Source organism: Xenopus laevis, chromosome 7S (genome assembly GCF_017654675.1).
Source record: "Xenopus laevis strain J_2021 chromosome 7S, Xenopus_laevis_v10.1, whole genome shotgun sequence".
NCBI classification, from domain to species: Eukaryota; Metazoa; Chordata; class Amphibia; order Anura; family Pipidae; genus Xenopus; species Xenopus laevis.
Genome location: NC_054384.1, coordinates 39,879,176 through 39,900,439, shown reverse-complemented (window position 1 = coordinate 39,900,439; position 21,264 = coordinate 39,879,176). Strand labels below are relative to the sequence as shown.

The following is a 21,264-nucleotide window of genomic DNA, read 5'->3' as shown; positions in this document are numbered from 1 at the left end:
GCATAATGTGGCACTCTAGCAACGTACATAACCAGGCATAGGGTCAAAGCTTTCTTTAAGAGCCTTAAGGAAAATATCCCACATTGTGTAAGATCTTTTTTCTGGTAAACTCTAGGTCCCAAGAATCAAGATAAAAAAACCTTATTCTTGTACTACAAATATGTAAAAGTTATGTAACTTTAGGAGTAAAAGCTGACACAGGCCTTTTTGTTTCATAAAATCTGTTGTTTTTTTAGATCAGCATTATTATTACTAATAGTATTATTATTATTACTATTATTAATATTATGATCAATAAGTTTAAATAATACTAACAATATGGAGCCTCTTCTGTGCTACAAGGAGAGTCCTGTCTCGCTTTAAAGGGTTAGTACACCTTTAAAATAAGTGAAAATTGATGAAGTTGCTATTCTAAGAACTTTTGCAATGTACATTCTGAAGGAGGGAGGGGGCGCCAGAGGATGCAGGCCTCTGGGGGCCCTTGGGGAAATCCGTCCCTCTGCATACACTTTTATATTCAAGTTCACAAAATGTAAATTTAATACATGAAAATAGTGGTATAAAAGTGATACCTTTATTGATATAATGATAATCACAGCCAGTTTTCAGAACATTTCAGTTCCATTTTCAAAGCTGATAGTAAGCACAAAGTTACTAAGAGAAAATGCCTCTGCAGTGAAAGAAAATCTTGAAAATATGCTTAGCAACCAGTGTGAATGTATGTAGGAAAAATTGGCTCACCCTTGTTGTACTGTACATATTTAGAATTTGTTAAACATACAGTTGGAACACTATATTCTGTGGCACAGAAAGACAATTGAAATGCAGCCTGCATTTAGGAAGGCTGCAGAAAATGTTGTAGACATTCATAAACTGCTTGTGGAATAGACATGACACTGTGGCTTTTAACTGTGTAGAGCAAAGTATAGGCATGCTGCTTGGGTCAGTTGTCATAGTACAAAGGTTTTCTCCGGTAGCAGCTATGGTTCTACTGGAGAACCATGGGTACCTTCCTGTAACTTGATCCACACATGCCTTCTTCCCAGTTATCAACATTGGTAGTACTGTTTTACTGGAAAAGCCAGTAAAATACTAGCCAGATGTGTATCATATTCAAAAACTAACGGGACCAATTAGACCAGGGGTCCCCAGCCTTTTTTACACAGCTGAATGTAAAAATTGTTTGGGTACCACACAAGGAAGAAAACATTTTGTGAGGATGCCAAATAAGGGCTGTGATAGGAAAATTGATAGCCCTAATATGGACTGATATCCAGCACAAGGCTCTGTCAGAGTACACCTGTGTCTTTATGCATTCAAAACTTGAATTTAAGCCAGGAACTTTAAAATAGGCACTAACTATGAGGCCAGCGGAGCAATATAATTGGGAATGGTGATGAACATGTTGCTCACGATGGTTGGGGATCACTGTTGTAGACAAAAGTGGTGTTAACAGGTCACTGGCTAAATATTCTACAGTAGTGATCTGTTTGGGACATGTCATTTAATTAAATTGTATTTAACTATTACAAGCCCCAATTATGCACAATATACTGCAGTTAATATGAATAAATGTAAAAAAGTTTTACAGCTACCATAAATACTGATAGCATAATGAACATGCCCAATAACAAACATTTATCAAAATATTTTAGATTGCTGCTATCACGAAAATTTTCAGTGCTAGGCAAACTCGCAAACAGTTAAGTGCTTTAGCTCACATCTGATATCATTCCATGTTCCATCTATAAGCATTTGCACACAGTCTTCCATTCCATTGTGATCGTTGGGTTCACCAGGCTTCCAGTTAGAAAATCCAATTTTATCATTGTTTGAGTATGTAAAAGTGCCTTCCTTTTGTTTATCATGAATACCAAGGACTAGTGCTTTATTGTACAGCAAAGATAAACTAAATACAGCTTTGTTTTCTGCATCATTCCTTGGTGATGGCAGTTGTCCCCCAGCCTTGGAGCATGTTGACATAGCATCCTCATATGTGGCCTCTTCACCTCTGGTGGCATACAATTTTTCACCAGCACTTGCTCCTTTTGAAAATACCAAGGCTGAGGAAAAAACAAAATACAGTCTTATGATTATATATAAAAGTACATAGTTAATCACTTATAAGGTCATCCAAAAGGTTCATTTATTTTTAAAAAAAGGCTTTACAACAAATCCATTAATATCTAAATACCCACCCCTGTAAATATGACACAAACAATTCAAGCTCTCATAGAAATACCTACAAACAGTTAAACACAGTAGGGGACATTTACAAATGCACTAAAATGTATGCAATGTAGTGCACATATCAACACAATTCAAGTGGAGTAAACCCTCCCCCAAACCTCAGGCCCCCAGAGTTACACAGTGGAGTTTACATGCCATATTTCTTATCCTGTCAGTTTGTCAAGTTGAAGTTAGGTCTGGGAGAAGGTTTGGAGAGGGTTTAGTTTTCCTTGAGCCCAAACATGCTCCTGTACTTCCACATTGGGCCCATCCTGTCTATTCTGATGAAAGGTACATAACTCCATCTGCTGAAGCTGGGAACCCTGGAGCTAAAGCCACCCTGCATCTGGTGGTAGCTGCAGGGTTCCACAGCTTGTTGTATTAAAAGGAGCACCTAACTGGTGCCCAGTGAATTGGATGTGAACACTATTTTAAACACTCCAAAAGTGTTCTTGGAACACTTCATTTTAAGTCTCAGCAGTTCCATTTACCCCCTGTACTTTTCTCCTCATGCCATTTTTTTTCATCTGGCGCAAGATTTACAGTGCAACTAATAGATACACTAAGGAAAACATTATTGTGCTCTTGCACTCTTTCTGGCGGAAACGTAAATAAACCCTCATGTGTTTAAACTGAGACAAACAATGTATTGGCAGAGGGTTATTCAGACTAACCTTATTATAAGAGCAGATTTTTACAATACCGAATATATTAATTCTTTCATTTTTATTGAGTGGTAGATTAGTTATTTAAATATTGACTCTCTGATATTTATATTTCAAGACATTGAATTCAACAATTTTTTTAAACTTGAATATGCTTTTTAAGGGCAGCATGTTACAATACAACACTAACCTTTTTTCTGTATGGCCAAATTAAGTTTCAGATTTCTTAGTTCGGCCTCCATACTATTCACCTTGGCACGTAGGGTTTCTATTATAGAATCTGTAGGAAAAGATATTTCTGAGAGACAAAATATTTAATGAAAGAATTTAGGTAGTTTATGCTAATTTTGCGATGCCATGTCGCATCATGTGGTTAATGTTTAAATAACCCACCATTCCAATACTCTAATGCTTTACCTAGATGAAAAAAAAATGTTGCAAAGTTTACAAGTTTTTAGTTTTTTTTTTTATTATTACACAAATAATGTAATAGGTAATACATTTAAAAAAAATACTACATTCCAGATGAAATAATATTGTCTGTTTTTATTTTTCTGATACTGCTGCTTATCATTCCCTTTTAATGTATTTTGGTATGGTGACAAAAAGGTCCCCAGTTTCCTGGGGAAAAGTGATGGATGGAATGTATGTTGGGCCACGGATTCTCAGATATTGTTAGTGAGGTGAGACCAGTAGTGCTGTTAGCAGAGAAACACTATGGGGCACATTTACTAAGGGTCAAATATCGAGGGTTAATAATCCCTCGAATTCGACCATTGAAGTAAAATCCTACGAATTTGAATATCGAATTTGAAGGATTTACTGCAAATCCTACGATCGAACAATTCAAAGGATTTTAATCAACCGATCAAAGGATTTTCCTTCAATCAAAAGAACCTTAGAAAACTGATGGGGAAGGTCCCCATAGGCTAACATTGTACCTCGGTAGGTTTAAACTGCCGAAGTATGTATTCAAAGTTTTTTTTAAAGAGACAGTACTTCAACTATCAAATGGTCAAATAGTTGAACAATTTTTAATTCGAAACGTTCGAATCGAAGTCGAAATCGTAGTCGAAGGTCGTAGTAGCCTATTCGATGGTCGAACTACCCAAAAAAATACTTAGAAATTATAATTTTTTTTACTTTGAATCCTTCACTCGAGCTTAGTAAATGTGCCCCTTAGTCTCTCTGCAAGGTTTTTGTAATGGATGATCCGGGACTGGTCTTACTGGGAACCCACAAGAGTAGGGTGGGACGGATTCCCAAATCCGTAGGCCAGGTTTTCAAGAGGCCCTATTCCTATTTAGTACACCTGATGCTGAGCAGCAGATTTTCCTTCCATCAAAAAAACCTTAGAAAACTTGGCTAACATTGTACCTCAATAGGTTTAAACTGCCAAAGTATGTATTCTATGTTTTTTTTAAATAGACAGTACTTCGACAATCAAATGGTTGAATAGTCGAACGATTTTTAGTTTGAATTGTTCAAGTCAAAGTCGTAGTCGAAGGTCGTAGTAGCCTATTCGATGGTCGAAGTACCCAAAAAAATACTTAGAAATTATACGTTTTTTTACTTTGAATCCTTTACTCGAGCTTAGTAAATGTGCCCCTTAGTCTCTCTGCAAGGTTTTTGTAATGGATGATCCGGGACTGGTCTTACTGGGAACCCGCAAGAGTAGGGTGGGACGGATTCCCAAATCCGTAGGCCAGGTTTTCAAGAGGCCCTAGGCCTATTTAGTACACCTGATGCTGAGCAGCAATGTTGAATGTGTGTGAGACAAACTGCTGGAGTGCTCAGCTTCAGGAGAGAAAGAAAAACATTTATTTTGTGGGAGGCTGGATATTTCTGTTAAACTGCTGTTTTTCGGTTACCTTCCCCCTGCGAGGGGAAATTTCTGCAGCCGCTGGAAAATAAACATGGGCAGGAAGCGCTTAAACCGATCCTGGTGTGTGTGTCGCCTCATTTGCAGCCTACCAGCGAGTGAACCCCCACAGTATATTAATGACTATTGCTTTCATGACCTTTGGACAACAAAGTGAAATATCAGTGTTTAAATCAATGCTTACACCACCAATAATAATAATAATACTACGCTAGTTTTTTCAAATGTATTTACATTGCAAGACAGAACACAGGATCACCAGGAGACTTTTCTCTAGGACGTCACCATACCAGTGGTTTCTTTGAGTTTCAACCTCTTTTTAAACTGCAGCATTTAGTGTAGACTCCCTGACCATATAACAAGGTTGCAGTTATTATAAATATATAAATAATATATATAATATTATATATATAAGCCATTTGGCCATTAATATCTGATAAAGCAACTAAGGGGCAGATTTACTAAGCTCGAGTGAATAGTTCGAATGAAAAAATATTCGAATTTCGAAGGTTTTTTTGTGTACTTCGACCATCAAATTGATCAAATTCGATCGAATTGAAAGATTCGAACATTTCGAAGTAAAAATAGTTCGACCATTCGATAATCAAAATACTGTCTCTTTAAAAAAAAACTTTGACTTCATACTTCGCCACATTAAAGCTCCCGAAGTACAAAGTTAGCCAATGGGGACCTTCCAGAGCACTTTTCTAAGTTTTTTTTGATAGAATAAAAATCATTCGATTGATCACTTAAAATCCTTAGAATTCGATATTCGAATTTGAAGGATTTTACTTCTAGGGTCGAATTCGAGGGTTTTTTAACCCTCGAAATTCGACCCTTGATAAATCTGCCCCTAAGTGTTCACCCTAATTAGCATAGGCTGATTTTCATTAAGGCTAGGGGAGGCTAAGCCTCCCCAAAGGTATCTGAAACCTAAAACAAAAATAAAATAAAACCTGCTTCCTTGCTGCCTGCGCTGTTCCTTTAATCAGCGATTGAAACTTAAGCTGGCCATAGACTCAAAGATTCGCTCGTTTGGCGACATCGCCAGTCGAGCGGATCTTTCCCCGATATGCCACTAACGGCATGGCTATATTGTGGGTAATTTGAATGTTCGGCCATATGGCCGAACGATCGAATTACGATACGCCAAGGGGCTCCGAAGGGTCGGTCAGTTAAAAATCAAACCTTCCCGATCGATATCGTGGCCAGATATCGATCACGAAGACCCGTCGGAACCCCCCATACACGGGCAGATAAGCTGTCAAATTGGTCCAAACGACCGATATCGCCAGCTTTATCTGCCCGTGTATGAAGAGATCATTTGCACTCTGATTGTATATGTGTGGGTTTACAGCTTGTCCAATCAGAGCACAGCTGACTTTACAGACAGGAAAATGGACCAACCAGGTACAGAGTAGACGGGGCTGGGAAAACTTCACTGATTGAAGGCATGGCAGAAGGAAGAAGCTGAAATATCGAACTGGGCATATTTGCAGCAATTTTCATTACATTCACAGGCACAATATACATTCTGAGGCACTAACAAATGTTTTCATAGGTTTTCATAGGTCTTCTTTTCCTTTTTTGCGGCTCTTCTTTTTGCTTTCTACTAGTTTTTCTTACTTTTTTCATGGTTGCTTTCATGCAGTTGGCACTGTGTTGAATACTATTTTTCCTGAGGCTGTGACAGGAGCCACTGTCTCCCACTGGGTATAATGTGCCAGGACCCAATGTCTCCCACTGAGTATAATGTGTCAGGAGCCACTGTCTCTCACTGAGTATAATGTGCCAGGAGCCACTGTCTCCCACTGGGTATAATGTGCCAGGAGCCACTGTCTCCCACTGGGTATAATGTTCCCAGATCCACTGTCTCCCTCTGGGTATAATGTGCCAGGAGCCACTGTCTCCCACTGGGTGTATTGTGCCAGTACCCACTGTCTCTCACTAGGTATAATGTGCCAGTACACAGTGTCTCTCACTGAGTATAATGTCTCTAACTGAATATAATGTACCAGGAGCCACTGTCTCTCACTGAGTATAATGTGCCAGTACCCACTGTCTCTCACTGGGTTTAATGTGCCAGGAGCCACTGTCTCCCACTGGGTATATTGTGCCAGGAGCCACTATCTCCAGGTGGGTATAATGCGTATGGTGTTTTACTACCCACTGCCATAAATTGTTTACAATGTGAATCTGACATTACCTGTAAAGGGCACCAGTCACCCTGAATTTGGTTGGCTGGTGGGAGCTATTTTTTTTATTAGCTTGCACCTTTGGTTGTGTAAAAAAATTCAGGGTGACGGTTCCCTTTAAGTTAGCCAGTTTATGGCCAACTTTAGCCTATCCAGACAAAAAAAATCACCCTCCGCCTATGCTAATTAGTCTTCAGTCTAGCCCTTCACCGAGGCACTGCAGTGAGCGTACAAACAGTCTAAGACAACAGTTCTGAAACTGTGAAGCTGACTGGTTCAACGTATGCTAGAGAGACCAGATATGCCTCTGTCATATTTAATAGATAGATGATAGGGGCTAGGGGTAGGCAAAAGAGGCATGAGCCTAGGGCACAATGCTGAGGGGTGGGGGGCTTTGGGGCACTAGGCATGTACCTTTTGCCTGTATAATCCTAGTCTAGGCCTCAAGTACCTCCAGTACTGCCTGCTCCTCACTGCTCCTACTCCTTCATCTCTTCGTAGTGCAAGGTTGTCGACTGGGTTGCCTAGGGTGCCGAACCCTGTATGTGAGTGTATAGATAGGTTGTTATAAGTATGTGTATACTGTATATGTGAACTGGCGTTTCAATTGGAGGGGTTGGAAATACTTTTGTCAACCCAACTTAACTATGTAGCTATATGTCATTTCATTAATGGGTGATATTTCGGTTCACGTGACTCATTTTCACCAGGCTCTGCACACCTTCACTGCTTTGTAAGGATAAACTAGACTGGTGCTTTGCATTCTACTGTTATGTTATGTTCTTCCTCTAATTCATTTTGCTTTACAAGAAATTCACAGTATCATAAAATTATTTGCAATTGGTTTTCACATTTTAACATGTTAACAGTAACAGGGACTTATTTAGTAATGAACGCAAAAAACGTAAAAATATTGGCAGCATCAAAATGAGGTTTCCCCTATGTCATGTGCCTTTTACCTCTTTTCTCTGGGGCCGAAGGATAGGGAGAGCATTTCCAGCATTCAGGCAGAGTGGACTTGGGTCTGCAGGGTCATAAGGTCTGTGGCACACAGGGTTTTTTTCCTGGCAGCCCAGTCCTACAGTGAACGGCACAACTCTCTAGTATTCCACTAAAGTCTGTTTCTGTTATTTTATTGTATAAACTATTTGAAACCTCACTTACTAGACAACATTGACAGTTTTATCATGTTAAAACCCTTCATTATAATTATTGACATGTTCACCAAACAGAACAACTATTACTAGGTTATTATAAGATTATTAATAATAATATTAAATATCACTTATATGTTTCAGTAATTAAACTTTACAGGTTTATTAATACACAGAGAATAAAGTTACCTGAATATCCCTTCTCTCCTTTTGGTCCAGGAACTCCTTGTGGGCCTGTAAATGTAAAGAATAGTATCACATTTTATGTTACCGAAGTTTAGATGACAGAAAATAAATGCTGGCAATATAAAGAAAATACAGGTATGGTATTTCTTTTTCCAGAAACCTGATATCCAGAAATGTCTCAATAACGGCCTTCGCAAAGTGGAAGAGGAATGTGAGGATGTACAGCTCTCATATGTGGGTATATTTTATCACTGATACTATATATTGGCCCCTCAGTGTGTGTTTCCTCAGTGTAGTAGAAGATTGTTTATTGCATCCTTTTACATTTATCTTTCTTTCCCTTTAGTTTCATATTATAGGCATCTAAGCTTAAAAACAAGTGTCACTGGTTGTTTAAAACTAGTAGGCAATGGTCACCAATAGGTCTGGAGAAAAAAAAACCTGTCATGTAGTATAATGTGGTAAATAAAAATGCACATTTACCTGCATTTCCTTTGAGTCCAGGCATTGCTGGAAATCCCTTTTCTCCCTTGTCTCCTTGGTTTCCTTTAGGCCCTACTTTTCCAGGAGGCCCAGTGTTGCCTCGTAAACCTGGGGTTCCCGGATCTCCAGGTAATCCCTGTGAGCCTGCAAATGTAACCCATAAATAAATTACTTGCGCATGCGCGACATGGCGTGAGGCAGTCGCATCGGAGCTGAGCTCTGACCGGATCCGGAGAAAACCTGCTTATAAGCTGACATTTAACTGCACTAGACGGCAGGTTCAACAGAGGGACTCAGCGCAATCATGGGGAAGAAAAAGCAGAAGGAAACGGCGGGGACGATGTCTCCCTACTTGCATAAATATGCCGTCACAGATCCCCAGGTGGCTTCCCAAGATGGCGGCGATGCTCCCGCTCAGTCCCCCGGCTCTGCCTACGCGATGTCGGAGGAGGATAGTAGAAGCCCTCGTGGCTCTGCACAACAGGTACTTGACACAGAACTTTCTACCTCAGCTCCAGTTACGGAGGCAGTACTGACGCAGCACCTAACCGCATTGAAAGACATGCTGACAGCCACCATTACAGATACAGTGGCGCAGGTGCTAAACACGTTAAAGGCGGACCTGACTTGGAAAATAGGAACAGGAGGTCTAATGTTAGAATTCGAGGCGTACCGGATACCGTAAAACAGCCGGACCTCAAGGCCTACTTGAGAAATTTATTTTCCACCCTGGTGCCGGATTTACCGCCAGAAGCATGGCGTCTGGATAGGGCGCATAGAGCTTTGGGAAATCCGCCTCCTAATTCTAAATTGCCTAAAGATGTCGTCACAAAATTCCATTACTTTGAAAGCAAAGACAGGGTGATGTCAGCGACCCGGATGCGTCAAAACATAGAGCACCAAGGAGCACAACTCCAATTGTACAACGATATATCATCTATTACATTAGCCAAAAGGAGGGCTTTACGGCCGATTACGCAAGTTCTCCGGGATAGCAAGACGCCTTATCGCTGGGGATATCCCTTTAAGCTTATCGCAACCAAAGATGGCAGACAGTACACTTTGACGGAGATATCACAGCAGGAAAGGTTTTTATCGGCGCTGGGAATTACACAGAAACCACCTGCGACATCACCCGCGACATCGCCTGTTCGGCACAAATTGCAACCCATATGGGAAACGACACCGAGGAAAGGGATGCAGCACAAGGAATTAGGGAACACCTGTCCTCGCAATATGGCGCCTACTTGAAATCTTCCGCAGACGATGGGCTGCAACCCGCAGCAACACACGTCCTTCTTTTTTCTTTTTCTTCCGTTGGATCGGATGCCGCTCGGTTCTGATGGGACTCTTTATTTACCTGGATCTTGCTGCTACCCCCACATACGGAACACTGTGGATTGATTTGTTCCACTGAATCCCCTGGGAAGGTGCCCTGTAGGGGCATACAGGTTTTTTTTTCTGCCCAACTTGGGACAAGGAATGTCTATCCCTCTATGAAACATCCACGAGGGTATGATATGAACATAAAGTTACTCACATGTTTTTGTTATTTTGGTTATTTGGTTAATTTACTGTTTATGTTTGAACCTATTTTCACTGCTTTTTTGCTCCACGATGAAGGTATAATAACTCCATGTATGCAGCAGGGTAACACTATGCTCGGTTTTGCACTAACCCCAGGGATCGCCGCTGGCATGTACTTACCATTTAAGATATACTGTAGCTTTGCCCTTCCTAGGTTTAATGGTTAAATTATTGTCTCTTAATGTTAAGGGCTCTAATTCCCCAATGAAAAGGCGGCTAATATTATCGGAGCTGCAAAAACAACATGTGGATATAGCATTATTGCAAGAGACCCACCATGCGAGCGGCGATGTCTGGCGGTTACAAAATTGCCACTTCCCTCATTGTTACCATGCCTCGAATCAAAAGAAAAAAGCAGGGGTGGCGATCTTAATTAGCAAGCGTATACCTTTCCAACTTATGCGAAAAACCATTGACCAAAATGGACGTTAATTTATATCAAACACGAAAGCTAATAGTTGGCGGGGATTTCAATATGGCAGTCTCCCAACTGAGAGATGTACTGCGACCTACGGCCTCTATGGTGAGTAGGGAAACCGATCTTAGATCCCGAAACTTCCGGAAAATACTCAGGAAAGCCCTACTAATAGACATATGGAGAGTCAAACACCCTCTACAAAAGAGTTACACTTTTTATTCGCATCCACATAAAACTTTTAGCCCTATAGATTATTTCTTCGTCTCACCTCAATTAAGCACCCCACATATCATAGCGGATATTGATCAAATTACCTGGTCGGATCATGCCCCCATTATTTTGGACATACCTCAATTGGCAAACACTCCCTCCCCGAATGTCTGGAGACTGAATGAGTCCCTATTAAATTCGATAGAAACCCAAACGATTTTTCAGGGGAAATTACAAGAATACTTTAAATTAAATGTGGGATCCATCCAAGACCCAACTATATTGTGGGAGGCTCATAAAGCTTGTATTAGGGGAGAACTACTAGCTTATGCAAGCACTGCTAAAAGAGAGAGGATTAAAGTGGTGAATGGCATGAAACACTCACTTCACCAATTAGAATACAAATATTTTCGCTACCCAACACGAAACCTCTTACTTAAAATACAACAATTGAGAAACGATATTAAGGATAAAACGATCCATAGTGTAGAAAAATCTCTGCGATGGACACAGCAGAGGTACTATGAATTTGCGAATAAATCGCATACCATGTTGGCTAATAAGCTACGGGGGGAGAAAGCATTAAGTACCCCTTTAGTAATACAATCCAAGGGGAAGCTCGAATCCAACCCGGAGGGGATTGTAGAATGCTTTCGGCAATATTACCACCGATTGTATAACCTCCCTCAATCCACTAAAAATCCGACTGATGCGTATGACAGTTTTTTGAAGGAATGCCATTTACCCACTTTAACTGATATTGAAAACAAAATATTAAATGCACAGGTAACAGAGGAAGAAATAACCGAGGCTATTAAAAGCTTTCCCACCAAGAAGGCACCTGTCAGGGGTGCCAGGAGGGTAGGAGCCACTGGAGAAGAGCTTAGCAGTTAAAACTGCTTTAGTGTACAGCAGGAGCTCACAGGTGGTGGTAGCAGGCCGTGTTAGAGTAGAGAAGAATCCGTAGACAGGCAGAGATCGAAGGGCAGGCGGAGTTCAAGCAAACCAGAAACAGGCCGAGGTCAGAAGGCAGGCGGAGTACAAGCGGTAGTCAAAACAAGCAGGGTCGATAGGCAGGCAGAAGTCAAGCGGTGGTCAGAAACGGGCCGAGGTCAAAATCCAGGAATCAAGTTCAAAGAGAGGTACAACAGCAAAGGTTCAGGAGCAAGGAAAATAATCACCAAGCGCTGTTTGCTTTTTTCGACAAGGATAAATAGGGACAGATTGGCGCCAAACGTAAGGACGCAGCGTCAGGACGCCGTGCGTCAACTTTAGCGCGCCCGCGACCGTCGCGACGCGCGCGCGCCCGAATGAACGGACGCGCGCCCGCGCAAAGACGCGGGCGCCGGAAACAGACGCCAAGGATGCGCAGAACCCTGCACACCCCTGCGCCTGCGTCCACGAGAAGACTGAGCTGCGACCAAAGGTACCTTACATTGCCCCCCCCTGAGGGGTGGCCTCAGGACGTCAAAAGCAGGCTTGTCAGGATATTTCCTATGAAAGGCTGTGGTTAACCTCGGAGCATGAACATTGTTCTTTGGTTCCCAGGAATTCTCTTCATTTGGAAAACCTTTCCACTTGACGAGGTACTGCAACCTTCTGCCACGAACTCTGGAGTCCAAGATCTTTTCCACTTCAAACTCAGCCTCGCCTTGACAAGAGATAACTGGAGGAGGTGGAGACACACGACCTGGAAAGATGTTAGGCACAAATTTTTTAAGCAGAGCAGCATGAAACACAGGATATACTTTAAGAGAGTCAGGAAGTTCTAATTCAAAGGACACAGGATTAATGACCCTCTTGATAACGAATGGACCCAGAAACTTTGGAGCCAACTTCTTGGAAGGAGTAGCGAGCCGAAGATTCAAAGAAGAGAGCCAAACCTTGTCACCACTCTTGAATTCAGGATCCTTCCCTCGTTTTCTGTCTGCGAAAGTTTTGAAATTTTGTTGAGCCTTACTTATCTGTTCCTTCAAAAAAGACGTATTTTGTTTAAGTAACTCCAAACGATCTTGTAATGCAGGAAGGGTCACCTCAGAAAGGACATCTGGAAACATGATAGGATGAAAACCCAGATTAGAAAAGAAAGGAGTCTGGCCAGTAGAAGAGTGCATAGAATTATTATAACAGAACTCAGCACATGGAAGAAGTGACACCCAATTGTCCTGCAAATAGGAAGAAAAAGTACGAATGTATTGCTCCAGCGTCTGATTAGTCCTCTCGGTCTGCCCATTGGTCTGTGGGTGATAGGCTGAAGAACGAGACAAAGAGATACCAAGGGATTTACACAACACAGTCCAAAACCTAGATGTGAATTGGGTACCGCGATCAGAAATAATTTCTTTAGGAAGACCATGTAATTTAACTATTTCTTTAATGAACACATCCGCAGTCATGGCAGCAGAGGGGAGCCGGGGAAGAGGGATAAAATGTGCCATCTTGGTAAGGCGATCGACAACCACAAAAATAGTATTACACCCATTGGATGGAGGCAGTTCAACGATAAAATCCATGGAAATAGAACTCCAAGGTCTCTCAGGAAGGGGTAAGGGACGGAGAAGACCCACAGGTTTGTTGCAAGAAGACTTGGATCTAGCACAGGACTCACACGATCGCACATAAGCAGTGCATTCTTTTATTAACGAGGGCCACCAAAAAAGACGTCTGGCCAATTCTAAGGTCTTTCGAATACCAGTGTGCCTAGCTAAAGGATGATCGTGAACTATTCTCAAGGCCTCCACCCGAAGATTTGGTGGAACCACCAACTTATTGTTCCTCAAAAGTAAATCATCTTGAGCAAAAATATCTTCAACACCAGGATAATCTGTTGGAGCTTGAGGAACCTTCTTTAGACGATCAATAAAAGAAGACTGCAGAAGTAAAAAATGTCCAGACTGAAGAATTGTATCAGGAACCATGGACACCTTCTCCACCGGAAAAACTCTGGACAGGGCATCAGCCTTTGCATTTTTGGCCCCAGGTTTGTAAGTTATATGAAATTGGAAACGAGAGAAAAAGAGTGCCCATCTAGCTTGACGAGGATTTAAACGCTTTGCAGATCTTAAGTATTCCAGATTCTTATGGTCAGTGAAAATGATAAAAGGATGGACAGCTCCTTCCAATAAATGACGCCACTCTACCAAAGCACCTTTAATCGCCAACAACTCACGATCTCCAACATCATAGTTCCTTTCAGTAGGAGTTAACTTCTTAGAGAAGAACGCTACCGGATGTAAGTTGTCTTTGGGGCCAGCTCGCTGTGAAAGAATTGCTCCAATAGCTACCTCAGAGGCGTCCACTTCAAGAACGAAAGGTTTGGAAACATCGGAATGGACTAAAATGGGAGCAGAAATAAAAAGTCTTTTAAGAAGTTCAAAGGCTTGTTGAGCAATTGGGGACCAGGAAAATTTAATTTTACAACTTGTAAGATCTGTGAGAGGTTTGATGATGGAAGAGAATTTATTGATAAACCTTCTATAAAAATTTGCGAATCCCACAAAACGTTGAACCCCTTTTCGGTCATTCGGGGGTGGCCAGTTAATAATCGCCTCAACTTTCTTAGTGTCCATCTTGAAACCTTGACTAGAAACTCGGAATCCTAGAAATTCAATGTGAGATCTCTCAAACTCACACTTAGAAGCTTTGGCGTAGAGAAGATGTTTCCTAAGACGAAGCAGAACCTCCCTCACATGAGAACGATGATCTTCTAAAGAATTGGAGAAAACAAGAATATCATCCAGGTATACGATGACAAATTGATCCAGTAAGTCATGAAAAATATCGTTGATAAAATATTGAAACGTGGCAGGAGCGTTACAAAGGCCAAAGGGCATGACGGTGTATTCAAAATGACCATATCGGGAACGAAAGGCAGTCTTCCATTCGTCCCCTTCACGTATTCGAATCAGATTGTAAGCACCCCTCAAGTCTAACTTAGAAAAAACTGTAGCACGACCAAGTCTTTGAAAAAGATCAGAAATGAGCGGCAACGGGTAACGATTCTTAATTGTCACCTTGTTGAGTTCACGAAAGTCAATGCAGGGTCTTAGGGAGTGGTCTTTTTTCTCGACAAAAAAAATACCTGCACCGGCAGGAGAGGAAGAATGACGTATGAAGCCTTTAGCCAGATTCTCATCAATATAGTCCTTCAAAGTAGCTAACTCAGGCTCAGATAAAGGATATATTCTTCCAAAAGGGATGGATGCGCCAGGGAGAAGATCGATCGGGCAATCATAACTCCTATGGGGAGGAAGTGAGTCAGCCGCTTTCTTGTTAAAGACATCAGCGAATTCATGGTAGACTTGTGGGACAAATTGGAGAAGTTCATCATCGGAAATGGTTGCACCCAGCATCTTTGGAGGAAAACAATTCAAACGACAGTAATCCGAGTTGAAGAAAACTGTTCCAGCCTGCCAGTCAATAGTTGGATTATGACCCCTCAACCAGGGAATGCCAAGAATTACGGGAAAAAGAAGGTTTTCCATCACATCAAACTTTATTAACTCAGAGTGACCTCTTAAAGAAGAAGCAAAAATATATGGGGTTTCTTGTGAAACAGAACCAGAAGAAACAAAATTACCATCAGCCATTTTAACAGGTATTGGCTGGGCCTTGGAAATAAAAGGAATCTTGTATTGACTCGCGAAGTCTTGGTTTATGAAGCACCCACAAGCTCCGGAGTCGATTACGGCATCCACCTCAATCTTTCTTTGGTTCCACTGCAAAGAGAGACGTAGAAGAACATAAGACTGGAGAGAGGGAACCAAGGGAGTATTAGAAGATTGTTGTGAGAGGAAATTACCATTGGGTCCAGTGGGGCAATTCCTTAACAAATGTCCAGAAAGACCGCAGTATAGACATAAATTTAGCCGTCTTCGTCGCAGTCTTTCCTCCGTGGACAGGGTCTTGCGTACCACCCCGATTTGCATGGGCTCGCCATCAGAAGAAGGAGAAACAAGGACTGGAGGAGGAGCTGTAGGAAGCACCCATTCATGGCCCCATGCCTGACTTGGCATACTGGACCCTCTTTCCTGACGTCTCTCCCTTAATCTTCTGTCAATCTGGATGGCAAGAAGAATCAACTCTTCCAAAGAACCAGGAAGACCCACTCTAGCCAACTCATCCCTGAGTTGATCGGACAAACCCTTGCGAAACTGATGCCGGAGGGCCCTGTCATTCCACAAGGTGTCTGGTGCCCAACAACGAAAGTCCGTCACGTATTCTTCCACAGGTCTACGGAGTTGACGTAAATTACTGATAGCCGCTTCAGCAGTCTCTACTTTATGAGGATCCTCATAGATCTTGGATAACGCCTGGATAAAGGAATCAGTGGAGGCAAGAAGAGGGCTATTCTGTTCCAACAAACGATGGGCCCAGGCTTGTGGTTGTCCTTGCAAAAGGGAAATCATAACCCCCACTCGGATTTGATCTGTGGCATGAGAGTGGGGCTTGAGGGTAAAGAGGAGGCGACAACCATTAATAAAAGTTCTAAAAGTCTTAGGATCGCCAGAAAACTTGTCGGGCATCGCTACCTTGGGTTCCCCATGTGATGCACTAGCAGCTGCAGTTCCCGAATCCGACTGTCCTGAAGAGGAAGGAGGCGAGGCAGCAGTGGACATCCGAATGTCTTGAAGTTGTTCTTGGACATTTCTGATAGTCTCCCCGAAGATCCCTCACAACGTGGGTCAGAGCAGCAATCTGTTGAGACAGATCGACTAGAGTTGGCAACTCTTCTGATGGCTCCATTCTGGCTTGGTGATTCTGTCAGGGGTGCCAGGAGGGTAGGAGCCACTGGAGAAGAGCTTAGCAGTTAAAACTGCTTTAGTGTACAGCAGGAGCTCACAGGTGGTGGTAGCAGGCCGTGTTAGAGTAGAGAAGAATCCGTAGACAGGCAGAGATCGAAGGGCAGGCGGAGTTCAAGCAAACCAGAAACAGGCCGAGGTCAGAAGGCAGGCGGAGTACAAGCGGTAGTCAAAACAAGCAGGGTCGATAGGCAGGCAGAAGTCAAGCGGTGGTCAGAAACGGGCCGAGGTCAAAATCCAGGAATCAAGTTCAAAGAGAGGTACAACAGCAAAGGTTCAGGAGCAAGGAAAATAATCACCAAGCGCTGTTTGCTTTTTTCGACAAGGATAAATAGGGACAGATTGGCGCCAAACGTAAGGACGCAGCGTCAGGACGCCGTGCGTCAACTTTAGCGCGCCCGCGACCGTCGCGACGCGCGCGCGCCCGAATGAACGGACGCGCGCCCGCGCAAAGACGCGGGCGCCGGAAACAGACGCCAAGGATGCGCAGAACCCTGCACACCCCTGCGCCTGCGTCCACGAGAAGACTGAGCTGCGACCAAAGGTACCTTACAGCACCGGGTCCAGACGGTCTGACATATAAATACTATAAGGTGTTTCAGGGTGAGCTCCTACCGATTATGCAGTCCCTGTTTAATGACTATTTACAGGGGACCCCTATTCATAGGGAAACACTAAAATCTTATATCACTGTGCTTCCAAAAGAGGGGAAAGACCATACCTCTTGTGCAAACTATCGGCCTATCTCTCTTTTGAACTCGGATCTGAAAATCTTTACCAAGATTTTAGCGAACAGATTGAATCGTATCCTTCCGCGCCTGATTCATCTGGATCAGGTTGGATTCATTAAAAATAGGCAATTGGGGGATAACACGAGGCGGGTCATAGATTTGATTGACTATTTCAATAAAACATCGGAGGAGATCATCCTGTTAAGCCTAGATGCCGAGAAGGCGTTCGACCGTCTGGACTGGGGCTTTATGTTTGCTACTCTAGAAAACATGGGCTTTCACGGTCCTTTTTTGAGGGCTTTAAGGTCGCTCTATGCCAAACCGACAGCTATTGTGAAGACTGCAGGGTTGATCTCACAACCACTAGTTATTAGCAATGGGACCCGACAGGGGTGCCCCCTTTCCCCTCTCCTTTTTGTACTCTGTATAGAGCCATTGGCAGCTCGCATTCGTAATGACCCAAACATACGGGGAATCAAAATCAAACAACAGAAGTATAAGATCTGTTTATATGCTGACGATGTGTTATTGACCGTTGCGAAACCGTTAATATCACTTCCAAATTTACACCAAATTATAGATCAATATGGGCAGCTATCCGGTTATAAGATTAATCAAACGAAAACTGAGGCCCTCCCGATCCATGTCCCGGACCCTAGATTGAAACTGCTAAAGCTCAACTTTAATTATAATTGGCGGAAAGATAATATCAAATATTTGGGAATATATTTAACTACCAGCTATAATACCCTATATAAGTCCAACTTCATTCCGCTATGGAAAAGGATTCATGCAGATTTAAACACTTGGCAGAAGTATAATATTTCCTGGTTTGGTAAGATGGCATCTATAAAAATGAATATATTGCCCAAGGTGTTATATTATTTTGAGACACTGCCCATACCTGTCCCTCGTATAGCATTAAGACAGTTTCAAAGTGCCTGTCTTAGGTTCATTTGGGGCAGGAAACGTCATAGAGTAAAAGGGGAATTGCTACAGACTAGCCGATCGCAGGGGGGCATCGGCTTTCCGGATTTCCATAAATACTATTTGGCGACCCACATGCGTCAGATTATATATCTGTCACAAAAGGAAGCCTACACAAAATGGGCGGAGATTGAAATACTAGCTTCTCTGCCGCTACATCCTAGCACATTATTTTGGGGGATGGCTATGAAATGGGACATGAACACTTTGCCGAAAACAGTGCAATTTACGTACCATTTATGGAACCAAAGATGTAATAGATTGAACCGGAAAGGGTCTGCATCCCCCTTAACACCATTTTTGTTTAATCCGGCCTTTAGTATGGGTGTGGAGGGGCACTTTATTAGGATGTGGGAACATACTAATGTCTTTCAAATATATAAGCTGTTTGATTCCAAAACTAACAAATTTTTGGGGAAAACTGAGTTGATACAGACCTATCAGCTGCAAGGCATGAGGGACTACATGTATTATAGGCTGCGGCATTATGTAAGCTCCTTATGCCCGACTCTTACGAAAAAAACCCCATTGTACTTTGAAAATCTCTGTATGCATATGGTAACGAGAAAAAAGTTGATTTCGACTTTATATAATATTCTTAATGAGCGGCAAGTGGAGGAGACACCACACCCCTACATGATCCATTGGGAATCAGAAATAGGCACTCCCATCTCCATAGAACAATGGGGGAAAATCTGGGAGAATGCAACTAAATCATCAATATGTACCACCATGAAGGAGAATATATATAAAATTTTATTTGAGTGGTACCATACTCCTGCTTTGCTGCATAAACTTTTCCCAGACACTTCAGCTAATTGTTGGCGTTGTCATCAAAGCCCGGCGACGCTATTTCATATTTATTGGACTTGCCCAATTATAACACCACTATGGGACACAACGACCGATATATTATCAAGGATCACTTGCCTAACAATAGCGAAAGATCCTCTAACCCATCTATTGGGGCTACCGCTTGGGAATGTCGGCAAACAAATTCAAAAAGTCGCACGGAATATACTGATGGGTACACGGTGCTTGATTGCGGCCCATTGGAAGGTGCAAACGGCTCCAACTACGCTAGCTCTAGTGAACAAAATACAGCAAATCAGGAGAATGGAATATTTAACTGCCCTGTTACACGATAACTCAACGTCCTTTATGGAGGACTGGTATCTTTGGGATTCATATCATGACCAAATTCCACGGTGAACCATGGATTCTCGTGGGGGGGGGGGTGTGGTGTCACTCTGCAACTATAATGCAAGGTTCTTTTCTTTTCTTTTCAATACTTGATTACTGTATAAAGGAACAGTTTACATGTATATATTATTCTTGATGGTCTTGCATGTCTAGGGTTGTACTGGATGTGCGTGGGAATATGATGCTCCCCTTCTCTAGTGGCATCTATTTATGAAAATGTAACAGATGCACAGTGTACCTTTTGTTATTTGTCACAGATTGTAACATTGGGGTTCATTTTTGTATCCTTCGCATTATCTTATTGAGGTACGTTTTGTCTTATGCTGTCATGTATTGTGATTTAAAACCAATAAAAAATATGGTTAAAAAAAAGAAATTACTTGTCTCTGTTTCACTTTTGACCCCAAAATAACCAGTTGAGTAATAACTGTAACATAAAGAAGTTATTTATTAAAGGGGAAACAAACATCCCACGCCAAGTTCTGTTTAACAGCAAGTAATGTACTATATGAAAGGCTTACCCAGTGCCATTTCAGTTTAAAAAAATCAATTCACCTTTTTGGTTTAGATACCATGTACTGTGAGTGCAAAGCTGCATGAAGCCCATAGAACTGCCATTTATACCTTTTGATGTAAAGGGCGAGACTATTTTATACCTAAATATTTTTTTCCTTTCCTATTATAAAGGAAATAAAGAGGCCGCTGGACCAAGGTCTAGAATGCTAAACTTTATGAGTAAGCATTTAAAACCTGACAATAAAACATTGCATCCAAGAGTTCATATTTTTGAAAGAACAATACCAAATCGATCTTAGAAAATGGTGGCCTTCTCCCTACCTGCATCACCTTTAGGTCCATTGGCACCATCTCTACCATCTCTTCCATTTAAACCTGGAAGCCCTTGTGCCACAGAGCACGAGGCTGGAGTTTCAGAGCCAGCTTTGGAGAACAGAGGCAGGAATACGGCAGTGATCACAGCAATAATCTGTAGGCAGTACCTCATGTCTGATTTTTTAACCCTAGAAAGAAAAGCAGCAATTAATTAATAATCATTACCAAAGGAATTTTGTGATAAATTATGTTTTATGAGCATTAGGAAATATATCCAGTATTACCTCTGTAGGTCGTTGAAGAAAATGCATTCAGAATACAGTTGTTAGCAAGGACAAACCTTACCTATTAACACAGTGTGTTCCCTCCCCAAAAATAATAATTTATCAGCTTTATGTGCTAAAGCAAAAAAAAAAAAAAAACTAGAGATAACATCTATCTCTTAAATTAGAAGATACTGACTATTTGCCAGTATCATGTTAGTTTGGTCAAAGTTCAGTGTCAGGCCATACGCAATAAAATACACAATATTGTGAAATGGTACTTTGTGAAGCTTGTTTTACTTTGCTTATTTTTACATGTTTTTTTATTTTATTTGTATACTCTGCTTTCCCTATGCTCCGTGTGTGTACCATACTCTGCCTGCCCTATGCTCCCTGTGTGATAAGAGCCTTGTAGAGTTTGTTAGCATTTGATAGTTGT

At 41.9% G+C, this 21,264-nt stretch overlaps 1 protein-coding gene across 1 annotated transcript; it reads right to left on the bottom strand.

Annotated features, from left to right (window-relative positions):
* Positions 1–1,568: 1,568 nt before the first annotated feature.
* Positions 1,569–20,930, bottom strand: LOC121396304 (pulmonary surfactant-associated protein D-like). The gene is made up of 6 exons (XM_041571150.1): positions 20,847–20,930; positions 20,569–20,750; positions 8,795–8,938; positions 8,315–8,359; positions 3,085–3,174; positions 1,569–2,063 (listed from the first exon to the last, which is right to left on the bottom strand). The coding sequence occupies exons 2-6, from the start codon at positions 20,732–20,734 to the stop codon at positions 1,684–1,686; spliced, it is 825 nt and encodes a 274-aa protein (XP_041427084.1). The 5' UTR covers positions 20,735–20,750; positions 20,847–20,930; the 3' UTR covers positions 1,569–1,683.
* Positions 20,931–21,264: the final 334 nt, after the last annotated feature.